Consider the following 27,988-nt stretch of genomic DNA (forward strand, 5'->3'; position numbering starts at 1 on the left):
TCCACCCCACCCGCCAGAAATTGCTTCGTAGCACCGCCTCCTAGTCCTAAATCCTCCTCCCTCTTCCAACCTCTCTTTTTCCCCCTCCTCCTCTCCCTGCAACGGGCCTTTTGCACAACACACACACACACGCAGCTGCACGCAGCCATCACTCCCGGCTCTCCCGTTTGCACGGCTGCTTCAAATGGGCCCCCAGAGAGGGATGAATCCGGAGCAGCGGAGGCACTGAAATAAAAAAAGAAGAAAAGGGGGGAGCACAAATAAAGGAGAGGAGGGTCGGGATTCGGACGCAGCGGCAGCAGCGGAATATGGCACCGCAATGCCGGGAAGAGGGTTTTTAGGTGCCCGCTGGAGATCGCTCCGCTGCCGCCTTGGTTGCAGAAGGGGAAGCGAGCGCGCCCGGATTTGGAGAAAGCTCTCTCTCCCCACCCCCAGTTCCAAGACCGGGAAGGGGGGAAAGCAGGACCTAGCTATCCACACGCGCCATACAAACTCAACACGCGTTGCCAAAAGGGGAGCCGGCAGGAGGAGCGTCGCCGGGGATGCCAAGGCGCGGTGAGTAGCTTCGAGGCGAGGCAGGGGGAGAAAAAGTTTGCGAGGCAGGGATTGAATTGCCCGGGGCGCCTGGCAGCAGGGATCCGTGGCTGACTGGGTGTCTGCGTGTAGTAGGTAGGGGTGAAGTATCCCGCTTGCTGGAGAGCAGCCTTGGCGGTGGAGATCGGCCCTTGGACCAAATCTCGCCGCCGCCGCCGCTGCCGCCTCTACCCCGCTTTACACAGGCATCTCCTAGCTGCCCACCGTTGGAAACTGGACACTGGGCAAGCCGTAGGTCTGAGGCGGCAGCGGAGCGGTTCGCCTGAAGGAGAGACCTGTCAACACACACTGACTGGCCCCCCCGAGAGCTAGTCCACCCCTGGATTTTAAGGTTCTGACGGTGTTTGTTTGTTTGTTTAATTTCTCAAACCATTCTAAGCCGTCTAGAGTGCTGTGAGTGCAATATAAGGGCGGGTGTGCATTTTCTAAATGCAGGAGAGCAGAAGAGGACCGTTGCATTCAGGTTTTACGCAGAAACACCATGCTGGTTACCAGCACAAACAACAGATGCTGGATGAGATGGACCCTGTGGGGGATGCAGCAGCAGGGCTCTTCTTGTAGGAGGGCTGAGAGAACCTGTGGCCCTCCAGGGGCTGCTGTACTACAACTCCCAGCAGCCCCAAACAGCCTGACCAATGGTCAGGGATGATGGGAATTGGCCATTGACCACGCTGACTAGAGTTTAAGCGTATTTGGAGGGCCACGGGTTTCCCCCACCCCATCTCATAGAAGAGAGCATGGGGGGGGGGGTTTGGGGAGGGGAGAGATGTTTCCATCTTGGTTTGCTCCCCAAATACCTGTTTATTGAGCATTCATCCTGATTTGCTTGCCCGAAGTTTGCAGCAGGGGTTGTTTATTGAGCATTCCTGCATGGATGTTAGATGTGTTGAGCGGGTGTTAATTTCACCTTTTCCAGTGCATTTTCTTGTCACAATAAGTTTTTTTTTTTGGGGGGGTTGCTCAAGAATGGCAGATCAGCTTTAATTGTGCAACCTGATTTTGTGCATGACTCGTGTCATATATATGGATAGTTTGGAAAGGCCTCCAGAAGAAGTAAGTGGGATGTATGGAGACAGTGGGGAAAGTGATCCACACACCCCTCTCCTCTTGTGTGTGTGTGTGTGTGTGTGTGTGTGTGTGTGTAGAATATTGAATACTGGGACTGAATTTGAGAAATCTGTTCAACTGTGAATATATTGTGGTGGCTTTAGCAAGTTGCTAGCACTCAGTCTAACCTACCATACAGGGTTGTTGTGAGGGGTTTTTATGGGGGGGGGGGTTGTTCTGAGCACCTTGGCACATGTGCAAATGGAGTGCAAATATAATACCAGAGACATTCCAACTCTAGTAAAAATATTGCTGCAGAGGAGCTTGGGTGAAAAATGTGGCTGGAATCCTCTACTGCACTATATCAGGGATGTAGTTGGATAAGTTTCCTACATCCCTGAGTGTTGACTATGCTGGCTGAGGGTGATGGGCGCTGGAGCTCACCAACATCTGGAGAGCCACATGTTCCCTCGCCTTGTACAACAGACATGATGAGTCTGATTAGGTGTGGCAGGCCCCTTCATTTGACCAGTCAAATACTGTCAGTGGGTTTTGGTCAGATATTGAAAACTAATCCAAGAATGCTATTGTATAGACAGCAGCTTATCTTGCTTTTATAATTTTATGGTGCTGTTTGTTAGCAATGGAGGCAAAAAGGCAGCTTGTCCCCTGGCACTGTATAAAACTCTGGGGGAAACCTAGTGGTATGGCAGAGCTTTTGTGGCTGCCAGTGTAGTTTAGTGGCTAGAATCTTGGACAAGGATCTGGGAGACGAGGGTTCAAACCCCTACTCAGCGATGTGGCCCACTCTGTAACCTTAGGCCACTCAATATATCTCAGCCTAATCTAATTGACAGGGCCGTTGTGAAGGCAAAATGGGAAGCAAGGGGGAAGAGATATACTACCTCAAACACATTGGAAGAAAGGTGAGATACAAATGTAAATACTGTGGACGCTCGGGTTGCGAACGTGATCCGTGCAGGAGGCACATTCGCAACCCACAACGTTCGCAACCCACGTCGCTGCACGTCGCAATTCGGCACTTCTGCGCATGCGCAAAGCGCAATTTAGCACTTCTGCACATGCACAAGCACATGCGCAAGCACTGAAACCTGAAAGTAACCCGTTCCAGTACTTCCGGGTTCGGCGCAGTGCGCAACCCGAAAACGCGCAACCTGAAGCGTCTGCAACCCGAGGCATGACTATACTGCTCGCATCTCCAGACAGGAACACAAGCTGCCATCAGTAGCTGAGCAGATCAAGGAAACTCAAGTTCAAATCTTTAATCATCCATGAGACTGATTAGGTGACATTGTGCCATTCACACACTTTTAAGACCTACCAATTCATAGGGTTATAAGAATAAAAGAAAGGCAGGGAGGGCTATGTATGCATCCCTGGCAGGATGGGTTGAATGGGAAAAAAGTAATAGAATTAATAATTCATTACCATTGTTATTAAAGGTTACAGGTAGGTAGCCGTGTTGGTCTGGATCGAAGTAAAATAAAAAAATTCCTTCAGTAGCACCTTAAAGACCAACTAAGTTTTTATTTTGGTATGAGCTTTCGTGTGCATGCATGGTATCTGAAGAAGTGTGCATGCACACGAAAGCTCATACCAAAATAAAAACTTAGTTGGTCTTTAAGGTGCTACTGAAGGAATTTTTTTATTGTTATTAAAGTTACCTGTTATTGGGAAACAAAGGCATTATCTAATTTGTTTTTCAGTTTTGTGATTAGCATATGCATGAAAGCTGCTGCTGATTAACCTCCTGCTTGTTCTTCCCATTAGTAAGAAAGCTGTAAAAATACATGACCACCAGTGAACTGATCCCTTTTAAACTGGTTCAAATCCCCAACCTTAGTATGAGAAAAAATATTATCTTAAGGTAATTGGCTATTATTTTAAAACCTTTGTACCCTAGCTTTCCTCAGTAGACCTCAATGCAGCTAGTAGCGATAAAATTACAACAATTGTTGCATAGTCTGTCTCTCAAAAACAAATGTGCCCAAATTCCTCACATGCAGTAGGTCAGTCTTGTGCCATCTTGAGCAGATGAAACCATCTCCCAAACCTACTTGATTTAATCCACTGCAGTTGAGAGTTAGATTCTACACTTACTGTACTATGGATAAGTTATGAGAAGGGCTAAAGCTCACTGGTAGAGCATGTGTTTTGCATTTAGAAGGTTCCAGGTTCAAGCCCCAGCATCTCCTGGAAGGGTGGAGAAAGACCCCTGCCTGTAACCCTGGAAAGCTGCTGCCAGTCAATTGTCAGTTTACCAGCTTACCAGATGATGGGAGATGTAGTCCAAAAACAGCTGGAGACTCAAGTTTGGGAAACACTGGTAGACAATACTGAACTAGATGGACCAATAATCTAAGCCAGCTCCCCATGTGTATAAAGGAGAGGGGGGTGTAGTCCGGTGGTAGAGCATCTGCTTTGCATACAGAAGATCACAGGCTGGCAATTTTCTTTTTGAAACACTAGAGCAGGCATCCCCAAACTGCGGCCCTCCAGATGTTTTGGCCTACAACTCCCATGAGCCTTAGCTAACAGGACCAGTGGTCAGGGATGATGGGAATTGTAGGCCAAAACTTTTGGAGGGCCGAAGTTTGTGGATGCCTGCCCTAGAGAGCCACTGTCAGTTAGTGCAGACCAGGTGTGGGGAACCTTTGGTCCTCCAGATGTTGCTGAATTGCAACTCGCATCAGCCACAGCAAGCATGTCCAATGGCCAGGCAGGATGGGAGTTGTAGTTCAGCAACATCTGGAGGGCCACACATGTACTATCTTCACCACGCGATGGACCCATGGTTTGATTCATTATAAGCCTATATTCCCAAGCCGCTACCCACTTGAGTCAATGCTAATTCCTAACTTGTTGCTGATCAGCCTCATTCCATTGGAATTAATGTAACTAATTGTCATTTGATGTAATAGCAGTAGTTCTTTCGAAACAAATGGGACCAGAGCCTTGGCATGTTGAGGATCAGCCTTAATCCAATGGAGTCAAGCCAGACCACAACTTGGTGTAGGTCTTCCTTGAAACACTGGGAGACAGTGGTCACAGCCACCAACATACATTTGAAACACAGGGCTTTCCCCCCAAAGGATCCTGGGAACTGTAGGAATGGATATCCAGCTGGTATACGTTGGGAAACAGCTGATCCACTGGTGGTAAGAGAACCAGATCCAGAGCCTTTAAACCAGCCTCAGTTGTACCTCGATCTAAGGGAGTCAAAAGCCCAGATTCCCACTCGATGTGCATTAGCTAACATCTGCTAGAAACAATATAACCTGGTTCCCTACTGTTTCCAATTAGCTTTGAGTTATTGGAATAAGCTCACAGTTCAGGGATGGGGGAACCTCTGGCCCTTCAGATGTTGCTCGTCTACCAGTCCCATCACCCCTGACCACTGACCACACTGGCCGGTGCTGAGGGGAGCAGTAGTCCAACAGAAGCTGGAGGGCACAGGCTCCCCATTCCAAGGATAGATTCCCATGTCCTTGGAAGTGACTTTGGTCCCATTAACATCAACACCACAGATTGAAAATGATCCTGGGAACCATACGATCAGTCTAGTGGGCCCAAGCTTGGATAACTCTCTCCCAAATGAAAGGCCACCCCTCCTTGTGGAACTTCAGGCACATGACAAGACTTGTTCCAGCAGGCAGTTTAAGGTAGTGTTTGGTTTTGTGGTAAATTGTATTGTTTGAGTGCCCCATTTTCTATGGATTGCTTTTATGTATGCTGCTTAGAAATGTGTGGTCAGGGGTCCCTTTACCTTTAAATATCTTAAATAAATACTGTAATAGTTTGTTAAGGGTGCTGGGAATTGTAGGTCTGCGAGGGAAGATCTACATTCCCCAGGATTCTCTGGGGAAAGCCATGTGCTTTAAATGTATAGTGTAGATGTGGCAGAAGTTGCGGATCTTTCTCCTCAAACCCTTTCACCAAATGTGTTGCATTGCCACCAGTGCAAAAACACGGTTGTAGCTTTGGAGCTGGAATGCTGGGAGGTGTTGACAAAAAAAAAGGCTCTTTCCCAGATCTTTATAACAATGTAAGGCCTGGTCCTTTTTATTAATAAAAAGAGAGAGAGAGATTTGTAGGAAGAGTCAACATCCCAAGTTTACTCTTACTTCTTCTGCCTAGCTAATATTCTTTGCTTTGAATGCATTCAAGCCTGATGGAAACTTTAAAGATGCAAGAACCGATTTTAATATTTAAACATGTGTTCCTTCAGGCAAGGGGTTTGGGAAGAAGAGGGTGTATGAGCTTGGGGGCTGTGGGCAGGGATTTAGCAGCAATATGAATTATTAGGCAGATTAAAGACTCCTGCAGGAATTGGGCTGTTTTTCTTTTTCTTTTCTTTTCTGGTTATGTGGTGAATGGAAGCTGAATTTACTCGGAAGCATCGCTCGACAGCAACACACACACACACACACCGCTCCATCCATCCTGTCCCACACACTGCCAGATCAGATCTTCTATATAATAGCTGCCAAGGGGTTCAGGTCCCAAATGTTGCCGGTCTGTTGTTCAGAGACTTAGCATCACGGCAAGATTCATAAGCAGTGGTGTAGTGTTAAATGCTGATATGCAGGCCCTCATTGTCATGGTTCTAAGGTCACGTGCAGAAAGTCACTATTTTGGGGTGAGATTCCATCACATGCTGGCAAATTCTGGTTGCACAATTAGAAGTTTATTTGGGAGCCCTCTCACAACAAACTCTCTTCCCCGCAGACTGCCCCCCCCCCACAAATAGTCAACATTGTCTAACTTCCCTGCGATCAAATCAGGATAAATGCACAATGAACAGCTTATGTGGAAGCAGCGTAAAACTATTCAAAATGATTTTTTTGACCAATATGGATGTTATATGGCTTGAATACAAAGTTGGCTGCCCCTGCCTCAAACTTAATATCTGGCCTGGTAATAAGTTCTGATGGACTCAAAAGCTTGCCAACCATTTTGGATCACTTTGTTTGGTCATAATAAAAAGATTTTGATGTGCCCCCCCCCCAAAAAAGTGTCAGTTTAAGTTTTAGCATGCAAGCTCATGTAAGCTACGTGTTCCTCTGCTTAGCTTATTTGGTGGATTTCTCTCTCAGAAAAACTTATTGATTGGCAAATAAAACCCCAGGAGGCAACATCATCATCCCTGCTGTGAAATAAGTGGCTGCGCTTCCTTCCTGCTTCACTATGCCACTGTTCATAAAAACAGGGCTGTTCCACACCATACATTTGAAAAGCTTTCGCAAGTGGTTTAAAACAAGTGGCTTCCCCCATGGAATCCTGGGAACTGCAGTTGATGCCTCACAGAGCTAAAACTCCCAGCACCCTTAAACCTCAGTTCTCAGAATTCTTTGGGGAAAGCCATGTGCTTTAAATGTATGGTGTGAGTGTGACCTGAGACATAGGTAGGCAACCTGGGGCCGCAGGTTCACCATCCCTCTCTTAAATCAGTGGGAAGTGGGCATTCTCTGAAAAACTAGGCCACTTGGCTCACACACCCCTTTAAAATATTCAAGTGCGGTGGTGGGGAGACTTGGTGTTGATGCCAAATGCTAAAATTCTAGCTACACAGAGCAACATCACACACACACAAAGCAGATGGATACTGATTCCTTCTGGGGAAAATAACATTAGTAGTTTACATCTGATCAACCTCATCTGCAGCGACAACATCTGGGCATCAGTACAGCACAGTTTTCCCATGCTGAAAAATTGCTGTCAGGTTAGAGAGAGGTAGATTTCATCATCCTAATTTACCTTACTTTAAAAAAAAGACAAAAAAGAGAAGTGTGTGTAGATGGGAAATCCTAATAACTGGATTGTTGCCTCTGGGATGGGCCTGTTGCATCCTTGTCAACTCTTTTTGTTCCCTGCCCTTTCTATATGCATTCCCACGCCAAGTACAAACAGTGAAAGGGGGGTGTCAATTATTTAGCAGACTGTTATGCCCATGGCCTGTTAGAAAGAGAAGTGTGTGTGAGAGTGTGGGTGAACAAACAGAGGTGTCTGTGTCTCATACACACCCTCTTTTCTGCCATTGGCTGAGCTGCTCTGATGTCACTAAACAGGTTGTGTAGCCCTAGGGTTTGGCATCCAAGTACTAAAGAAAGGGCTAGGGAGGGGCCTTTAATCAAGAATAGTAAGGTTAAAATCCTCCAGCCAAGGACGCAAAGCAAGGGCAGTAAGGAACGTGGCCAGGGGAGAGGGGGCATGGCTGGGGAAGGGGCGTGGTGTGAGGCAGTGAGGTTCTGAGGACCAGGCAGTGAGATTCCGAGGGCTGCATGTGGCACCTGACCTGGGCCCGAAGTTCCCCACCCTTGGTCCCCCATGTCACTTGAGGAGTTTCAGTGTTTGTGTGTGACTGTGCATGTTCTTGTACTGAATGGGTTTGCTGTTTAAAAATGTTCACAACTAATGGTCCTTCAGTATAACAGCAAGTTGGCATACGTGGAAGCCAGTGTGACAGAGTGGCCATAGCATTGGGACTTTGAACCTGGGTTTCACCCAGTTTGAATTCCCGCTCACCCATTAAATTCACTTGGTGGCCTTGGGCCAGTTAGGTATTCTCTTTCAGATTCACCTACCTCAATTATTCAAGTCTGCCGCAGTCAAAATAATTAATTTTTAAAATAAATAAATAAAATTTTTTTTAAAAAAATAGTCTAGTAGCACCTTAAAAAGGTAAAGGGCAAAGGGACCCCTGACCGTTAGGTCCAGTCGCGAACGACTTTGGGGTTGTGGCGCTTATCTCGCTTTATTGGCCGAGGGAGCCAGTGTACAGCCTCCGGGTTATGTGGCCAGCATGACTAAGCCGCTTCTGGTGAACCAGAGCAGCACATGGAAATGCTGTTTACCTTTCCGCCGGAGCGGTAGCTATTTATCTACTTGCACTTTGACGTGTTTTGAACTGCTAGGTTAGCAGGAGCTGGGACCAAGCAACGGGAGCTCACCCCATCGCGGGGATTCGAACCGCCGACCTTCTGATCGGCAAGCCCTAGGCTCTGTGGTTTAACCCACAGTGCCACCCGCGTCCCCTTAGAGCACCTTAGATACCAACTAAGTTTGTTTGAAAGCTCATACCTAGAACAAACTTAGTTGGTCTCTAAGGTACTACTCGACTATTTTTTTATTTTTTAAAAAATTCAAACAATTATTTCATCTATCTCAAAGGTTTGTAGTGAGGATAAGAATGGCCAAGAGAAACCACAAAGGCCACCCTGAGCTCCTTCAAAGAAAGACTGGACAAAAATGTAATAGTTAGATCTATGTTGCATCATTCATTTGCCTCGACCAGCCCAGCTATCTCAGAATACTGTATCTGCCAACACAGACATCGAGAGAGATGAGACTGGAGTGTGGAGTGATGTGATGTGATGTGTTGTCTGTCATGTTGGACTTGGAATCTGGATCTCACCCTGTTTGAGTTCCTGCTCATCCGTACAGCTCACCAGGGAACGCCACCATGGCTTGAACCCAACGCCGTAGGCATGCAAAGCAGATGGCCTACCAATGCTGCTCCTCTGACAAAATTGAAGTAATATTGTAATTTAAACAGGAGTGCCCCTGATCATAAACAGACTGCCTTTTTTCTCAGTCATAAGCAAAATCAGCATGTCCCACATACTCAGAATGGTAGAGACTCTGAATCTCAGGGTCTTGGGTTCAAGCTGCAAGTTGAGCAAAAGATTCCAGCATTTCACGGGGGAGGAATGCTTCTCTCCAACCCCAGAGTTCCCTCTCAGAAAATTAAACCATGCACCAAGCCTCCCTTGACAACACCCTGAGAACACCTTTTTGTGTGTGTTTAACTTACCTTTTAAAAGTAAGATCTTTAGAGTACTACTTCACATACTTCCATGAAACTTTGTGCCCATTTTCATCACCAGATACAAGCAAAAGCATGGATCGCTTTGCAGAGACATGTTTTCTGGCTCAGTATAAGTTTTAAATCTTTCCCTCCATTCCCACACGCATAACGCCTTTTCTTCTCCATTTGTCAAGTGAGCAAGGTATCTGCCCAAACGTGTGCTTGCAAGTTCTTAAATCTCAGAGCAGCTCAGAGTTAGCAAAGTTTATGTTAACTTGAAGAACCACCCTTCTGGATCAGCCCCAAGGTCCATAGGAACATAAGGAGAGCCTGGCTGCTAGAGCAAGTCTGTGGTGGCCCCTGTAGTCCAGCACTCTGTTCTCACAGTGGCCAACCAGATGCCTTAATAGGAAGCCCACAAACAGGACTTGAGTGTAACAGCAACCCTCCTCACTTGTGATTCCCAAGTATTCAGAGACAGACTGCTTCTGACAATGGAGGTAGAACACAGCCACTGAATTTGTATAACCCTATTTTTGAGCCACCACTCTGTCTTGTGGGGGTGAGTTCCATAGTTTAACTATCTGCTGTGTGAAGAATCTGAAATGTGAAGTCCAGCATCCTGTTTCTGACAGTGGGCAGCTGGAGCAGCATGGGCAGCTCACAAACCATGCCATAAAAGCGACAGCCCTCCCCTCTTTATCTCCAGCATCCAGCCACTGGCTTAGAGTGAACTTAGGACTCACCTACTTTCATATGAATTGCTCAGGTTCAGCAAAGCTTTCTAAGGCTTCAAGTTTGCTAGGTCAAAGCAAGGCACTTTGTGTGCAGAGAAGCCAAGGGAAGGGTTGCAAAGTAGATGTTAATTATCTTGCAAAGGTGCTGATCGCATATTACTGTTTCGTTTTTTTAACCTAGTAAGGTATCAGGCTCTCAGATACCTTAATTACAATAACTTTGTAAAGCAAACTTGAAAGAAAGTGAAAAGGAAGTTGGAAACAAGAGGCAGAAATTGGGTGATCGGATTTCAAAAGCGAGGGAAACTGTTGATGTGGAGTTACTCACCAAAGTGAGAATGCAGGATGCGCTTCTAATACAGGAATGCTGAGAGAGGCAAGCAAATGGCCAGATAACAAGAGCATTCTGCAGAATGCAAAAATAGCCGGATGGCAGATAGAAGTGAATTAATGCATACCAATTGGTACCCAAGGGGATACTTGCCAGAAAACGTGTTATTTTAAACATTTCAAAATAGATTCATCTGATACATATCCTCTCTTCCCCCCCCCCTCATATTCTGTGCTAAGAAGCATCTGTCTATCTGCCAGTCACTCTCCCATCACACCAAGAAATAGAACCCAAGGCGGAGATAAGTAGACTAAAGGGGAGGAGCTATGCAGAAGCAAGCCAGCTCTGCTCTGGAGTGCTTCCCATGGGAAACAAGCCGTGTGGTGATATCTGACATTTTCCTCCTCACAAATACTTGGATCACAGGGTTTAGGTTTACTCTTGACTTATGCTAGGGGATAAACCTCCATTACTAACAAATGGCACCATATATTTTTGAAATTTGTTTGTTTGTTCACTGTGCATTTGGACAATTATTAAGATACAGTCAAACCTCGGTTGTCGAACGTAATCAGTTTTTGAAGACTGTTCAACTTCCAAAATGTTCAACAACCGAGGCACGGCTTCCGATAGGTTGCAAGAGCTTCTTGCACTCAAGGGGAAGCCGCGTCGGACATACGGGTTCCTATGTTTGAATATCATTGGACACTATTTTGAATCAAGATGGTGGATTGAACCTTTCAAAGATAATAATAATAATAATCTCTATATATAGCCTTTCTCCGTAACCGCTGAACCGTAATGTAACAAATTTGGCCAAAACGTTCCATGCCCATCAGGGAGGGATCTGGCATAATTCACCCCCCCCCAAAAAAAATCACACCTAAAATAATGATTAAACACAAAAAGTGGCGCCCAAATTAGACGTCACCACCATAAGCTCTGAAGACTCCAGCAGCATCCAATAGAAAGCCTGATTGCGTGCTCCCACCTCCCACCGCAAACACCACAAAGGCAGATCCCGCACTGCAACTATCAAAGCCTGCCCCCCATTTTAACTGCCGCCCGACTCAAATCACCCCCTCTAACGTTACACCGCCATCTTCAGGTTTTTTTCCACTGGGGGACGACCAGGGAGGGGAAGGTGGGGGATGTAGAGTTTCGGGCGTTGTGTGTGTGAGTGTTGTGGACTTAACAGGGTCTACTTCAATCTTTGGAGGGGGGGATGGGTTGGGAGGGGTTTTACTTGGCTGGTGTCTGTGTGTGTTGCTGTGTTTTCGGACTACGGATCGATTTTTTTTTGAACGGGTGAACGGTCACTTAAAAAAAACCCAAAACAAACAAACAAACCAACAACAATCATAAGAACTATTAAAAAAAAAACCCAAAAATCCAAGGACAAAGTTAATACATCCAGACAAAAAGAATACTGTACATCCAAAAATGAAAAAAATAATAAAACCCCATTACCTTTCTAAATACAAATTATTTCAAAACTCTAAAAAAAACACCCCAAAAAAAACCCCACAGCAATGCGTGGCCGGGTCAGCTAGTAATAATAATATATTATTTATACCCCGCCCATCTGGCTGGGTTTCCCCAGCTTCTAACAGAATAAAATACAATAATCTATTAAACATTAAAAGCCTTCCTAAACAGGGCTGCCTTCAGATGTCTTCTAAAAATCTGGTAGTTGTTTTTCTCTTTGACATCTGATGGGAGGGCGTTCCACAGGGCGGGCGCCACTACCGAGAAGGCCCTCTGCTGTAATAGCTAGTTTCTAAACTGGTCAGATTTTGGGGAGTTCCTGAGCAGTGCCAGGTACAAGGATGCTAGTAAAATGATAAAAACAAAACATAAGCTGCTGCTTCTACAGTTGCGTTCACAGATTAGTTTACAGGTTCCTCATCCCTCTTTTAACCAGCTACTGAGCCATGATCTCTCTGTTGAAATATATCCTGGCCTGGTATAAGGCATTCTTCTATGTATCTGTCCATCTAGCCCACTATTGTCTACTCTGGCTGGCAGAAGCCAGTCAAACCTCTAACCTTTGGCATGTAAATCATAACCACTGAGATCTGTCTTTCTACCTCCCTCCCAGTGAAATGGTACAACTGGCCCATAAGAAACTGCCTTAAAGGATCCTGCTCAGGCTATTTGGCCATGTAGCCCAGTGTTGTCTACTCCACCTGGCAGCCACCTGGCAGGGCTTTTCAGGTGTTTGAACCCAGCACCCTAAGTAAAAATCATACCCCTGTCTACTCTTCCCCCAACTGGGTGCTTTCCAGATGCTGTTGAGACTAAAATTTCCATCATCCCTGACATCATGACATTGTAGTCAGACATCAAGAAGACACCAGGCTGAGGAAGGCTATAAAACCACACAAGGGTGTCCTCCAGGTGACCTGTTTATTGAACATACATCCTGATTTGCTTGCACAAAGTTTATGTAGAAGTCAAATTATATTCAGTCTCTAAGGAGCATTGGTTCAATTGTTTGTAGGGAGGTTATATGACAAAAAGCATCCATCCCGATTTGTTAGTGCAATGCTTACATGTCTTTCTGGTAATCATTGATTCATCCCACACTTTCCAGCATGTTTCCCGAATGCTTCCTTAACCACAAAAAGGCCATGTTTTTACAAAGCATATTTTTCTCACTACAACAACAGAGCCCTTTAATCCGCTTTAACTGTGCAAGCCTAAAATTTCTGGTGTGCATTTGAGTCCTTGCCTCAAAACACCTGATGGTATGGAGGTGACCAAGGTCACTGCAGTATGCAGCAGACCTGGGAGATTTTTTCAATATATCGTTCAAAATCAGTTATGAAGTCTACAGCACCATAACGGTTTCATAAAATGTTATCTGGCAAACATCGCGATTTTGAGAAAACCGTGTAGCCAGCCAGTGCCTTTTAGTGCTTCCTCTGCCTCCTGCAGGAGCAGAGAGCAACAATTATGAAAGTAGCTGGGAAAACAACAGCTTCTTTTGATTTTGCAGCAAGCCCCAGCTCAGTAGTGGTCGGAAGGTGTGATTTACAGAGATACTGTTCTGAGCTGGCTCGGGGCTTCTTGCTGGGAGCCCCCTTCTCCCTTTTGCCCCTTCCTTACCCACACGCCCACAAACACCCCTGGAAGAAGAAACTGGGGTTGTTTTCTTCAGAGTAAGAACAAAAGACATTGCCCTGTAACTCTTTTTCTTTATTCCCATCTCCCCTTCTGCCTGTGTATGTGCAAGAAGCCTTTCTTTCCCCTCGCTGGTGCCTATATTACCCGTCTGAGGCTGGGACTGATCACCTACCCCTACCACCCCCCACCCCTGTGTAAAAATAAGAACAAAAAAAAGTTGCTGTGCAAGACATTGTTGGTTTGCCTTACATAGCTTCCCTCATATAAAAAAGGAAGTTAAAAAAATAATAATTAAAGGATGCTACCTCGTTGATTGCTTGCCCTTCTTCCTTTCCTTTGATAAAAAGGGAGAGATTGGTGAGATGGGGGCTTTTGGGGGGGGGGAAAGTGGGCTGCTCCCCCTTCCGCTACTGCTGCCACCAGCAGCATTGATTCAGAATATTATTTTTCTCGTTTTCTTCCTCCAAAAACGGTGTGTCTTATGAAGCGAAAAATACGGTAATGCAGATTAGCTCCCTGTCCCTGGATGCCATGAAACATTGTTATGCATATCCAGTGTGGTCAGATTAAATGGCGGATTTCTCTTCCCATTTTTTAAGCTCATTTTCATGGAAGCGTTTACACACTCCTGTGTTCTGTTTTTATTCCACATCCACCTATCCTGGCAGGCTTTCACAATTGCCAGGGCAGATTAGAATCGCCTCTGTTCCCCTCTTTTAGAAGGCTCTTCAGAAGAGTGGAAGGAGCCTAATCTTTTAAAGCTCTTTAACCACCTCAATAATACAGGTGGAGGCATGACATTACGGTAGGAGCTAATCCATTTGTGAACCACAACCTAATCCTAGCAGAACCCATGCCACAACAGTAACCAAATTTACTCTGTATTCCAATCGGTTTTTAAAAAATGATTTACACTGGCTTGCAGAATTTTATTTTAGGCCGGGAATGCATCTGATACAACCGCGTGCCCCCTGCATATATTGTTGTTGTTTAGTCGTGTCTGACTCTTCATGACCCCATGGACCAGAGCACGCCAGGTACTCCCATCTTCCACTGCCTCCCACAGTTTGGTCAGACTCATGTTGGTGGCTTCAAGAACACTGTCCAACCATCTCGTCCTCTGTTGTCCCCTTCTCCTTGTGCCCTCCATCTTTCCCAACATCAGGGTCTTTTCCAGGGAGTCTTCTCTTCTCATGAGGTGGCCAAAGTATTGGAGCCTCAGTTTCAAGATCTGTCCTTCCAGTGAGCACTCAGGGCTGATTTCCTTCAGAATGGATAGGTTTGATCTTATTGCAGTCCATGGGATTCTCAAGAGTCTCCTCCAGCACCATAATTCAAAAGCATCAATTCTTCGGTGATCAGCCTTCTTTATGGTCCAGCTCTCACTTCCATACATCACTACCGGGAAAACAATAGTTTTAACTATACGGATCTTTGTCGGCAAGGTGATGTCTCTGCTTTTTAAGATGCTGCCTAGGTTTGCAATGACAAACTCCTGCATATATAGATATATGTTATAGATAGCTATCCTAGACATGCAGTGGTTTTGAGATCATCACTGGATTTGCAAAAGAGGTAACATAGGGGAGAAAGCAGCAACTGGTGCTGTGAAGGTGTTTCACAGTTAAGTCAGTTGTCCAACGGTGATTTAGGCCTACATTACTCTGGTTAGAGAAAGAGGCAATAGCTCAGTGGTAGAGCACATACTCTGAATGCAGAAGATCTCTGTTCAGTCTGCGGCATCTCTAAATTGGGCAGGGAAAGCCTCCTTGCTTGAAATCCAGGTGAGCTATTGCCAACCTGTGTCGACAAAACTGAGCTACACAGATCAGTGAGGTGGTATTCAAGGTTAGTCTTACTCAGAGTAGGCTCATTAAAATTAATGTTCAAATTTTGTGCAAACGGATCAAGAAAGAGTGCTCAATAATCAGGTCATGTAGAAGCAACCATAGAAAATGGTTGAATGCTGAAAATTCAAGACAGATGAAAGAAAGTACTTTTCCCCATAGGAGGCAGTGATGGCCACTGACTTAGATGGCTGTAAAAGAGGATTAGACAAATTCAGGGAGTAGAGGGCTTTTGATGGCTACCAGTCACAATGGCTCTGCTCTGCTTCCACAGTTCCTGGAAACCGCAGGAGAGGAGAGTGCTCTTGTGCTCAGGTTGTGCTTGAGGTTTACCAAAGGCAGCTGGGTGGCCACTGAGAGAACAGGAAGCTGTATTAGATGAGCCTGTGGCCTGATCCAGCAAGCCCTCCTTGTGTTCTTGAAAGCCTTGCTAGGTCAGACCAGAAGTCCATCTAGCCAGCCTTCTATTTCCAAGCACTGACCAATCAGATGTGCCTAGGGAACTCCACAAGCTGGACAGGAAGGCAAGAGCCCTTCCCTGCCATGCGATCTTCAGCACATTGCTTTCAGTAGCATACTGCCATAGCACATGCAAGGTTCTATTTAGCTGTTGTGCCTAATAGGCACTAATAGAGAGCTCTCATCTACAGGGTTTTTTTTTTGAAGCATTTGTTGGGAGGGCCCCAAACCTAGTAATGGCCTCATGCCCCAACAGGGCTGCTCTATCCCCTTTGCCTGGGGCACTTGAGAAGCCTGAAGGCAGGTTGATAAAATTATTGGATTGCATGTTCTGCCTCTTCCAAGGTCAAAAGTGATGGCTCCCCATCAGGAGGCTTTGCCTGAAGAGACCACCCCGCTACCCAAATGTCTGAGCCGATGCTAGGTGAGATTACTATAGTGTTGGAAGAGGATTGTAGCTGTCCTCTCCTCCATATTTCCTGCTTCATGCGTAGCCTGTCTCCCTTCCCAGTAATCTCATCCCTTAATACAGCCAGAGATTGATTGCATTAGCCCGCTTAGCAGCAGTATCATGTTGTGGGGCTCACAGCCACCCCTGAAAGGTTAAAAACATTGTCTACAGCAATTTAGGAAGTTTTGAATGGGGGAGGGATGAAGGGAAATCCCACAGTGACTTTATTTTAATGGGATCTGCACCGCTTTTTGCAAAAAGACTGGAAACCGTGTCCAGTTGGTCTCTCTTATTTGACACCATGAAATATTGGGCTATAAAGGATTTTATGTTCCATAATGGAGAGAATATGGCCAAAGTAAGAATAAGCCAGAGGGAGATAGAAAAGTGGGGGGGGGGGTAGATAGAAGAAGGTGGTGGGAGAAAGAAAAAGGAAATGTAAAATTTATAGAGGAATTGAATGCATAATGAAGTCAAGGCAAGTGAGTGGTTTCTAGTGATTTAATGGGCACTGGCCCAGCAAGACACCTTGCCGACTCAAATCTTCCATGAAAAGGGCCTTGTAAAAAATAACATTGGAAGGAGTTTAACTCAGCCGAGGTTAAAAGGGATGCGCAGGAGCCCTGTAAAGTGTTGCCTCCTGTAGCGGAAGCTGCCAGTGTCCCGCATGAGTGAGTGCCCAGCTTGGGGGAAGCAGGGACGAAAAGTCAAAGCTGGAAGGACAGAGGATGGATGGAGCATATGTGGTGGGGTGTGGGGCTGGGAGAACAGCTTGATGAGCACAGAGGCTGGGGCAATGAATTAGCGACTGAAGGAGTGAATTAACAGGGAGAGAGAACAGATGAATCTGTTTACTTTTTTTAAAAAAGGTGATTCTGCTCTGAGTTCATTTCCCCACCCCTTTTAAATGTATTTTATTTGCTACAAAAAGGAGCTGTTCTTGCAAGAATTGCATAGAAATGGGTGGAACAGGACTAGAAGGAAGTTTGTACTGAGTCAGACCCATTGGTCCATCTAGCTCAGTATTGTCCACACTTGACTGGCAGAGGCTCTCCAGGGTTACAGATGGGATGTTCCCAGCTCTACTTGAAGAGGCATGGAACTGGGGATATTCTACAGCCACAGAGCGATGGCCCTGGCAGAACTCCCCAACAGCAAAATGCAAAAATAAATAATATTAATTAAAAATCTAACTTTTTAGAAGCCAATAGCATCTTTTGTTTCAATTGCCCATCACAAGAAAATTTAATTTTTCATTTGGCAGACACCTGTCTCTCAGTCACCAAAGATAGATAAATGCAGACCATAAGAAATTTGCAAATGTGGAGCCTAGGAAGAAGCCTTCTACCAGGTCAAACTATTTGTCCAGTGTAGCTTGCTCTTGACTGGCTGCCCAAAGATGGGTCCTTCCTGTCACCTGATGCCCAATTTTTTCAACCAATAATACCAGGAATCAAATCTGGGACCTTCTAAATGCAAAGCAGGTGCTCTGCTACTGATCTACACACTGCTGCAATGCTGTGCTTTTACAGATGTGGAATTCAGCTTCTCTTAGCTGAAAAGATACTTGGTTTGAGTATCTTTTTGTGGGGAGGGGCAGGAGAGTGTATACACAGCCCCCAACCATGGGATTTTACTCTTCCTTTTTCTTTGATCAAGCACTCTCCTTTTATCTCCGTCCCATCTTAATTCAGGTCCTTTAAGACTCTGAAGCACTCCAACATAATCACCACTGAATGCTATGGCAAGAGGAATAGGCCTGAGTCTCCTCTAGGAAGCTGCATTATATCGAGTCAGACTACTGGTCCATCTAGCTCAGTATTGGCTACGCTGACTGGCAGCAGCACCCAAGGGTTTCAGGCAGGGGTCTTGCCCCAGCCATACCTGGAGATCCTATTGGGGTTTTTTTTCCTGCTGGGGACTCTTCTGCATGCAAAGCAGATGCTCAGCTACTGAGCTGCAATCCTCCTCTTCCTAGATAACCTGTTTATTCAGCATTCATCCTGATTTGCTTGCACAAAGCTTTTGTGGAGTTTATACAGTGCTTCCTCTTTGCTAATGGTTTATTTGCACTGAGGTTATACAACTACTGTAATAGTCATTCTGCTTTGTTTGAAGGGAGGTTATAGGTTTTCCTGTCATTCTGTTGTTATCCCACGCTTTTCTTTGTGTTTCCCCATCACTTTCCTAAATGCAAAAACTCTGCTGTTGTTAAAGTGGATTTGTTGGGCCAAAGCCCTTTCATCCACTATACCTACATTCCTGGCATTTGAATCCCTTCTATAAAAGAGCGACAGCTGGGAGGCAGCCCTGGGATACAGATCTCAGGGTTGTGGGTTCGAGCCCCACATTGGGCAAAAGATTCCTGTATTGTAGGGAGTTGGACTAGATGATCCTCATGGTCCCTTCAAACTCTACAGGTCTATGATTCTATTATCCCTTTGCCCTGCCAGGCTTCCATTTGTTCCTTCCGCCACTCCTTACCCCCTCTTTTGTTGCTTCCTTTGCTTTCTTCCCGCTCTCGGGGAGAGATCCAAGAGAATAAAAACTGAGGCCATAAAGCAAAGCGATTTACTGGCCTTAATTTGATAGGCTACATAAACCGTGTAATATAAACAACAGGGGCATAAAGGAGCAGCCAAAAGAGGTGGTTAAAGCGACAGGCGCCTTTCAGGCCTCCGTCTCCAAAGCCAGGCCTTTTCTCCCTCGCTCTCCAAAGGTCTTTTATGCAATGTAATTGGGAATCTGATGAGCAGCAGTGAGGAAGCCGCAAGGGCACTCATTCCCCCGCCCAGCCCCCCTATCCGACTCCTGAAACACTGCTGTTTCCATTTTCAGCAGAAGGGGAAGAGCACTTCAGGCCATCTAACAACTTTGGTCAAATAGCCAAGCTTCCATGTACCTCCTCCCGCCAAAAGGAACTCCACCAGATTTGGCGTGCCCAAATTATGAGTTGATTCTGCAAGTGCGTAAGAGATATTATGCACAGTTACAAAAAAAAAAAAAACCCTGCAGATGCAACACAGCTGCATGAGGAGATGATAGATAGATAGATCTAATTAGAGGGATGAGGAAACTGTGGCCCTCCATTCTTTGGACTACAGCTCCCATCATCCCTGACACTGGCCATGCTGGCTATGAGTGCTGTGGTCAACAACATCCGGAGGGCCACAGGCTGCCCACCCCGGGTTATATTTTCTGATGTGAACCTCATCGTCTAAGAAGAGCCCTGTTGGATCATGCCAGTGACCCATCTAGTCCAGCATCCTGTTCTCACAATGGCCAACCTAATGCCTGCGAAAAGTCCACAAGCAGGACCTCTGAGCATAACAGCGCTTTCCCCACTTGTGATTCTCTAGCAACTGGTATTCAGAAACGTAAGTGCCTCCAATAGAGGAGGAAGAACGGAGCCACTGTGGCTATTATTGGCAACTGATAGCCTTGTATCCGCCAGTTATTTGTCTGAACCCATTTTCAAGCTATCCAAGTTGATGCCCATCTCTGCATCTTGTGAGTGCAAATTCTATAGCTGAACTATGTACTGGGTGAAGAAGTACTTTAGAAGTCCCCATGTGAGAGCAAAGTGGCAGGAGGCAGCACATGAATCCTTTGGTGTAAACCACACTTCGCAGGATTATTTGGGGGAAGTCGTGACTATCTAAAATGGTACGATACTTTTCAAAATGTATGGTATAGCTGGGGCCTTAATGAATACAAGATTGAGGCTTCCCAGAGGTTGTGATTGCTGCATGTCAGCTTTCCCACTCTATATGGTCTTCTTAAGAGGGATTTATAATGCCACTGCAAGCCGCTTCTCCAGTCTGACAGATGCTACCAAAAGGGTTTAGCACTGGGAGTCGCGCCTATGGATTGGGTGGCAGGGTTGCTCCCTTTCTTTCAATCTGGTGGTAGAAATGCAGAGGCCTCGCCCATATGTATCAAAGCACCAGGATATAAATCTGGCTATTTCTGTGCTGTTTATACTAAGATGAACATGGATCCAAGTTGCCTTTGTCCCTTGTTTTCTTTTTTTTGGGGGGGGGGAGGGTTGGGGGAAAGAGAGGATACTTTAAAAAGGAAAAGGAAAAAGTGCATTCACCTGCTACATTTTTTAAAAATACCGAACTGCTTCCCCTTGTCGGGGTGTTTGTCTGGTGTGTGTGTGTGTGTGTTTTGAATATAAACAAATTACTGTGATTGTTAATAACCCCCTTTACCCTTCTACCAAAACCCAGTCCTACTCCCATCCCACTTAACTCACAACCATAGCTGCCAAGTTTTCCCTTTTCTCGCGAGGAAGCCTATTCAGCATAAGGGGATTTCCCTTAAAAAAAGGGAGAACTTGGCAGCTATGCTCACAACCCCAAGAAAAAGTTAATGAGACGTTAAGGAGGGAAAGTGGATACGGAAGACTTAAAGGACAATGTTGATACAGAGAGAATCAGACTGCCAGTCTCTGGGAAAAGCCCAAGTAGATCTGCCAATATTTTATTAAGGGCTGTATTCAACAAAGACTGGACCCATTGAAATTAGCGGACCTGTCAGGCTGCATTCATTAATGTCAATGAGTCCACTCTGTGTAGGACTAAGACTGGATACAACTTTTAGTCTATACTACCGCCACCACCCTCCCTTTGCTGTTTGAGCCAACATGTGTGTGACCCATTGCTCAGCCTCAAGACAAGACCAACAGGCAACTTCCAGCATTGCAACACCATGTGCTTGGCTGCTAGTGTGGCTCTCAGCAACTAACATCTCCGAGCAAATAACATGCCCAGCACTCTGACAGGTCTATCCCAATCACACATACAAAAAAAATCTATGTACAAGGTGTGTAGAGGACCATATAGAACTTAAACTAAGCTTTGTCTCCAAAAGGGGAGAGACCATGCACTGTGAAGATGACAGACCAAGATAGGTTCACCCTTTTGTCAGAGGTGGCAAAGCAACAGTACAGGCAATGTCATCACCCCTGTTCTATTACATGCTCTCTCTTTCGGGGTGGAAGGGATTAGCAGGGAAGGAGGCATATTGAAGTTTATGGCAAAGTGGCAGATTTCCACACACTGGTCTTGTTCCAAATGCAGGAGGATTCCTTCGTCAATAACTCCTTCTCTGTTATCCAGATTGTCTTGAAAAGGACACAGCCAGCCAGTAGAGCTGAGGAACCTGAATAAAGCTTGTAGGCCAACCCAGGTTAAATTCAGAGCAGGGATCTGGGTAAGACTCATTGTGCATTTGAGAACTGTAGTTGTTCCAGCAAAATGAACACACAGGCCAAGCTGATTTTCTTGCAGCCTTCTCTGATGGTATTTTTCTCCTGCTTTGTAGTCAGTCAAGATCAGGGTGGAGAACCATTGACTTTCCCAGATATTGCAGAATTATAACTCCCATCAGCCCTAGTAAGCATGGCCAACAGCAGGGGATGATGGGAGCACCTGGTCTAGATGATCTCCACTGGTACCCTTCTGATCCTGTGACTTTAAAACAAATGCCCAGGTCACCACCAACACTGAAATCCTTTCATGGGGAAAGGCAGGACTCTGATTAAAATCCAATTAAAAATCCAATCAATGGTTTCACACCAATTAAAGTTGCAGTTTTAAAAGGCATTCAAAGCCTTTCAGGTACTTAGCTATCAGACTTGGCATTTCCTAACAAGGTTAACACACAACTTCCCCATTGTGTCTATTGACTCACACAAGTTGTTAGCATGTGCCAGTTATTTACACCTTTAGTGGGGCCTTTCTTCCAAGCCTATTTATCCTGCTAGATGTTGGCACCAGATTCCAGGCCCTAATGGAGACAATTTAGGCATGCAAACAGTAACTCTTCCTGGACTTTTTATCACTTCAGATCATGGCTTGGGGAAAACTTTATGAATGAGCTCTCCTCCTGCATGAAATGAAACCTTTCAATGCCCTTAGAAATCAAGCGCATTAAGGAGAAGGGTTTCAGCCTTGCCATCTCCAACAAGTGCTGGCTTTTTTAAAGCAGGGAACATTTGATGATGGGGTCAGGGGGACACACCTGCAGTCTGGGGCAGGCAATACCACATATTGTCTGTGCAGTAAAGTCAGTCCAGTCTAATCAAAGTCATGTGGGTGCTGTTTGTGGTTTATGCTGCATTGATGTGAAAATGTGCTCTGCAAATGCTTATCATCACTTAATAAAACATTGGTTCTTAAGGAACTCAAGGTGGTGCCCTCCAGACATCTTGGACTACAACTCTCATCAGCATGGCCAGTCAGGAAATATGGGAATTGTAGTCCAAAACATCAGGAGGGGACCACGTTGGCTACGTTGCCCCTACTCTAGTATTACAAGAACCCTGTGGAGGCAGGCTGAGCTAAGAGAGAGTGAATTGGTCCAAGATCGCTTGCAGAGTGGGGATTAGAACTTTGCAACATCCCACATCTGCTATATCATGCTGGCTTTCCATATATAAACAAGTTTGCACTTTAAGGTTGCAACCCTGGATTTGAAGACATATTCCGGAGCTAAAACCCTGGTTTTGAATTAAACGCTAACTGGGTAGTCAGGGAGGGATGGAGGGAAACTAATTGCATGGCAGGGATGCTAGACTATAAATCAGGACTATAAATAAAATAAAAACATTCCATCTGCAGGTTCCAAAAGCCTAACCGCAGGACAGCCTAGCACCACCCACCCCTGCAAACCATGGCGACAACTTCACCCACAGCCGCTGTGGTGACAGCCACCGTAGTGACAACAGCTGCTGCCATGGACTTGCGTGACTGGCTATTCCTCTGCTACGGCCTGGTTGCCTTCCTGAGCGAAGTGATTGACAGCACCACCTGCCCATCTGTTTGCCGCTGCGACAACGGCTTCATTTATTGCAATGACCGGGGCCTGACCTCCATCCCAGCTGACATTCCGGACGATGCTACCACCCTATACCTGCAGAACAATCAGATCAACAATGCCGGCATCCCCTCCAACTTGAAGAAAAAGCTAAATGTTCAGGTTGTACAACCGGGGGACTTTCTTTTTGGAAAGAGGGTGGCTGATCTTCATTAATGAGCTGAGGCTGAATGTGGCTTGACGCAACTTTTTCTCCCCTTCAGAATTCTTAAATAGCTGTAGAAATCTTTAATTTATGAAACTTACATTGTTGGCTACTCCCCCCCCAAAGGATTAACCTGATAATGTTTTGCTCAGACTTTGATGTCTTGAACTACAGTCTTGTGGACACTCTAATACAGGCTTTCCCAACATGTTGCTCTCTGGATGTGGCTGGACCAAACTTCCATCAGCCGTAGCCAGCATGGCCAGTGGCCAGGGTTGATGGGAGTCCAAAAATAAGTGGAGGACACCTGGTTGGGGAAGGCTGTCTTAGTGTGTGTCCAAATCATGGTGACTTGCCATCACATCCCAATTCTTTCAAATTACCGATTTGCAGAAGTTTTCAGGACGTGGTGTTTCAGAACTTAAAACAAGCACTGGAATATTCACAAGACCAAGTCAACATGCCAAAATTGCCAGGTAAACGCGACAGTATCAGAATCTGCCTTATCTGAGATTAGACCTCACCCACTATTGCCTGCTCTGACTGGCAGCAGCTCTCCAGGGTCTGAGTCTTCTGCATCAACTACTACCTGAGCCTTTGAATAGGAGATGCCAGGGATTGAAACTGAGACCCCCCCCCCCAGCACACACTGGGCTATGACCCCTCATCAGCTCACACTGAATTAATGTTTGTGCCTGTTATGCCACAAATTTGCAATGCATGGGAAGGGGGCTGTAGTTCAGTGGTAGAGCATCTGCTTTGCATGCAGAAGGTCCCATGTTCAATCCACAGTGGAATCTCCAGTAGGGATAGGAGAGACTCCTGTCTCCAACCCTCATCAGCTGCTGCCAGTCAATATAGACAATATTGTACTTGGTGGGCCAATGATCTGACCTCATAAAAGGCAGCTTCCTATGTTCCTAAAGGTGAGGCCCAGCCCACGAAATAATAATAATAGCAGACTTATAGATGCCTGCTGAAAATATTTGTGTTTTGACTAGCCTATCCAGAAGTGATTTGATTGCATCTGTTTTTTATTTTATTGTTTTTAATTGTTTTAAAGTTTTTTTTAATGACTCTGGTTCAATGTTTTTCATCTTCAGTTAAAAGGATCTCAAATAGCAGAGTCTAAGAAATACCTCTAATTTGTCCAAGGCCTTAAAGTGGCACTGCTAATGGGAATAGACCAGAATTGGGAGTTGTTGGACTCCCATCAGCCCCAGCCAAAATGGTTAGGGTTGATGGCAGTTGTATTTCAGCAATATCAGGAAGGTCACAGGTTCCCCGCTCCTAAATCATGTAATGTTGGGCTGGATGCACCAGTGGTCTGACCCCATGAAAGGCAGGGTCCCACAGTGCCCAATTGGTCCAGGTCCTTAGACTTTGGAGGTAATGTTTGGGGCTAGAGAGTAAACTTTTTCTTTTTCTTTTTTATTTTGAGTAGATACACCCAAATCCATGTTGGAATTCAAAATATATTCACATTTTAGATTCCATGTGGATTTTTGGTTTTGAGAAGGGTTCTGGGGTATTTTTAGCAGCATACTTTGATTTTTAGCACAGGATTGGAATTTGCACACTAGCTTTGAAGCTCAAGTTCCCCTTGCCTGTTTAATGCCAAGTCCTATTTTTTTTTAAATGTAATAATTCAAACACCTTTCCCTTGTGGTAAGTTCATGATTTCTAGGCTGATGACAGGCATTTTAATATGGACTAACTGGTACCCAAATTGCTCAGGTTTGAGGAACTCTTAAATGCAGCTGTTAAAAAAACAAAAACTTGCACACCATTTCCATTCTCTACTTCTGCCCTGTTGAATTTCCTCTTAATTCAATTCCCATCAGGTCATCTACCTCTATGAAAATGACCTGGATGAGTTCCCCATCAATCTGCCCCGTTCGTTGCGGGAGCTTCACCTCCAGGACAACAACGTCCGGACTATCGCCCGAGACTCCCTGGCGCGCATCCCTCTCCTGGAGAAGCTGCACCTGGACGACAACTCCGTCTCCACTGTCAGCATCGAAGACGACGCCTTTGCGGACAGCACACGCCTCAAGTTGCTCTTCCTCTCTCGCAACCACCTCAGCAGCATCCCCTCTGGCCTGCCCCGCACCCTGGAGGAACTGAGGCTGGACGACAACCGCATATCCACCATCCCCCTCCATGCCTTCAAGGGGCTAATCAGCTTGCGGCGCCTGGTGCTAGATGGCAACCTCTTGGCCAACCAGCGCATTGCAGACGACACCTTCAGCCGCCTCCAGAACCTCAGCGAGCTCTCGCTGGTGCGTAACTCTCTGGCAGCCCCACCTCTTAACCTGCCCAGCGCCCATCTGCAAAAGTTGTACCTCCAAGACAATGCCATCAGCCACATCCCCTACAACACCCTTTCCAAGATGAGGGAACTGGAGAAGCTGGACCTGTCCAACAACAACCTGACCACTCTGCCCAAGGGTCTCTTTGATGACCTTGACAGTCTCTCCCAGCTCCTGCTGAGGAACAACCCCTGGTACTGTGGCTGTAACCTCATGTGGTTGAGGGACTGGGTCAAGGCCCGGGCTGCTGTGGTGAATGTGAGAGGGCTGATGTGCCAAGGCCCCGATAAGGTCAGAGGCATGGCCATCAAGGACATCACCAATGAGATGGATGAGTGCTTTGACGTGGGCCCGCAGAGCAATTCGGGAGTGGTGGTGGCAGCCAAGACGACTGCCAGCAATGCTGCCGTCACAACCCCGCAGGGCTCTCTTTTCACCCTCAAGGCCAAGAGGCCTGGCATCCAACTGCCAGATTCCAATGTTGACTACCCAATGGCCACTGGCGCTGGAGCCAAAGCACTGATTTTGAACGTCAAGCCGCTAACCGCTGACAGCATCCGCATCAGCTGGAAGGCAATGCTCCCGGCAGCCTCTTTCCGCCTGAGCTGGCTGCGCCTGGGCCACAGCCCAGCCGTGGGCTCCATCACAGAGACCCTGGTACAAGGTGACAAGACAGAGTACTTGCTGACAGCCCTGGAGCCCAAGTCCACCTATATCATCTGCATGGTCACCATGGAGACGGGCAGCACCTATGTGCCTGATGAGACCCCAGTGTGTGCCAAGGCCGAGACGGCAGACATGTACAGCCCCACCACCACCCTCAACCATGAGCAAAACATGGACCCATTGGCCGGGCTGCCGTTGGCAGGGATCATTGGCGGGGCGGTGTCCTTGGTCTTCCTCTTCCTAGTCTTGGCTGCCATCTGCTGGTATGTCCACCGGACGGGAGAGCTTCTCACACGGGAGCGAGGCAGTCGGAAGAAAGATGACTACGTGGAGTCGGGCACCAAGAAGGACAACTCCATCCTGGAAATCAGAGGCCCTGGGTTGCAGATGCTTCCAATCAACCCGCACCGGGCAAAGGAGGAGTACGTCATCCATACCATATTCCCATCCAATGGAACCAGTCTTTACAAAAGCACCCACACCATCGGCTATGGCACAACCCGTGGGTACAGAGACGGTGGAATTCCAGACATAGACTACTCATATACATGATGTAGAATCCCCTCCCTCCTCCCACATACATCCCTCCTGACCCCCTCAACCGCCCAGCCACTTCTCTGTTTTTACCCCCCCTCCCTGTCCACACACACAAACACGTACACCAAGGTTTTGTTTTTTTGCCAAGGTGGGAAAAAAATGGCAAAACACAAAAAACTATTTTCCAAGCAGAACCAGGTGGAACAAAAGGGGAGGGGAAGAAAGTTTTACAAAAAAAGAAAAAGCAAACAAAAACAAAGCCTATTTTGTAGAAAACCAACAAAAAGACACACAAAAGTTTTAAAAAAAAGTAGACATGGAGTGGGGCAAAGACATAATTTATATTTAATATACCAGATTTAAAAAAAATACATAAACATACAACTCAGACCATCAAGGAACATTGGGTTGTTGTTGGGTCCCACCCCTCCCCCTGAGGGGGGCAGGGAGAAGACCTGGAAGAAGGGAAGGGGGAAAGTGAAAATTAAAAACAAAAATGCTACCTGTTTTATCTTTCTTCCTGTATAAATCCTCTATTTTGTTCAGGAGTTAGATTATAAAAAAAACATCAAAATGTCTTTCCTGGCGGCTAAACTGTTGACTGCATAGGGGGGAGGGGGCCCATGCAAATCTGCTTCCATTTCTCCTTTTGCATTCCATAACTCTGCTTTCCTTACAGGTTCCAAATTTGTCATGCAAAGTTGAGCAACCACCACCACCACAACAAAATAAGCATTGGCAATATATATATATATATATCTTTCTGGAGTTCTGAAACAAGACCCTAACCCCAACCCTGCCCCTGCCCTTCCACACCTGACTCAAGTTTCCCCTCAGCCCCTTTCTGCAAGACTCAGAATCTGCCAACTTTGTTCTTCTGCTCAACACGGACTGATCATAAAAGAAATCTCTGTTTGGTTACCTCCTCGCTCATCTATCCTTTGGGACAATCATTCAAGAATATTCTCTTTGTAGGAATAACTGCAACACGTAGCTCTTTGTCTTTTTTAGCAAAAAAAG

At 46.0% G+C, this 27,988-nt stretch overlaps 2 protein-coding genes across 4 annotated transcripts in view; one reads left to right on the top strand and one right to left on the bottom strand.

The window, feature by feature from the left end:
• The window catches only part of MACROD1 (mono-ADP ribosylhydrolase 1), a 340,694-nt gene that overhangs the window by 257,404 nt on the left and 55,302 nt on the right, over positions 1–27,988 (bottom strand). The gene's annotated exons all lie outside the window — the stretch shown is intronic.
• On the top strand, positions 111–27,976 carry FLRT1 (fibronectin leucine rich transmembrane protein 1). The gene is made up of 3 exons (XM_035097651.2): positions 111–555; positions 23,053–23,410; positions 25,298–27,976. The coding sequence occupies exons 2-3, from the start codon at positions 23,105–23,107 to the stop codon at positions 26,981–26,983; spliced, it is 1,992 nt and encodes a 663-aa protein (XP_034953542.1). The 5' UTR covers positions 111–555; positions 23,053–23,104; the 3' UTR covers positions 26,984–27,976.

Source organism: Zootoca vivipara, chromosome 17 (genome assembly GCF_963506605.1).
Source record: "Zootoca vivipara chromosome 17, rZooViv1.1, whole genome shotgun sequence".
NCBI lineage: Eukaryota > Metazoa > Chordata > Lepidosauria > Squamata > Lacertidae > Zootoca > Zootoca vivipara.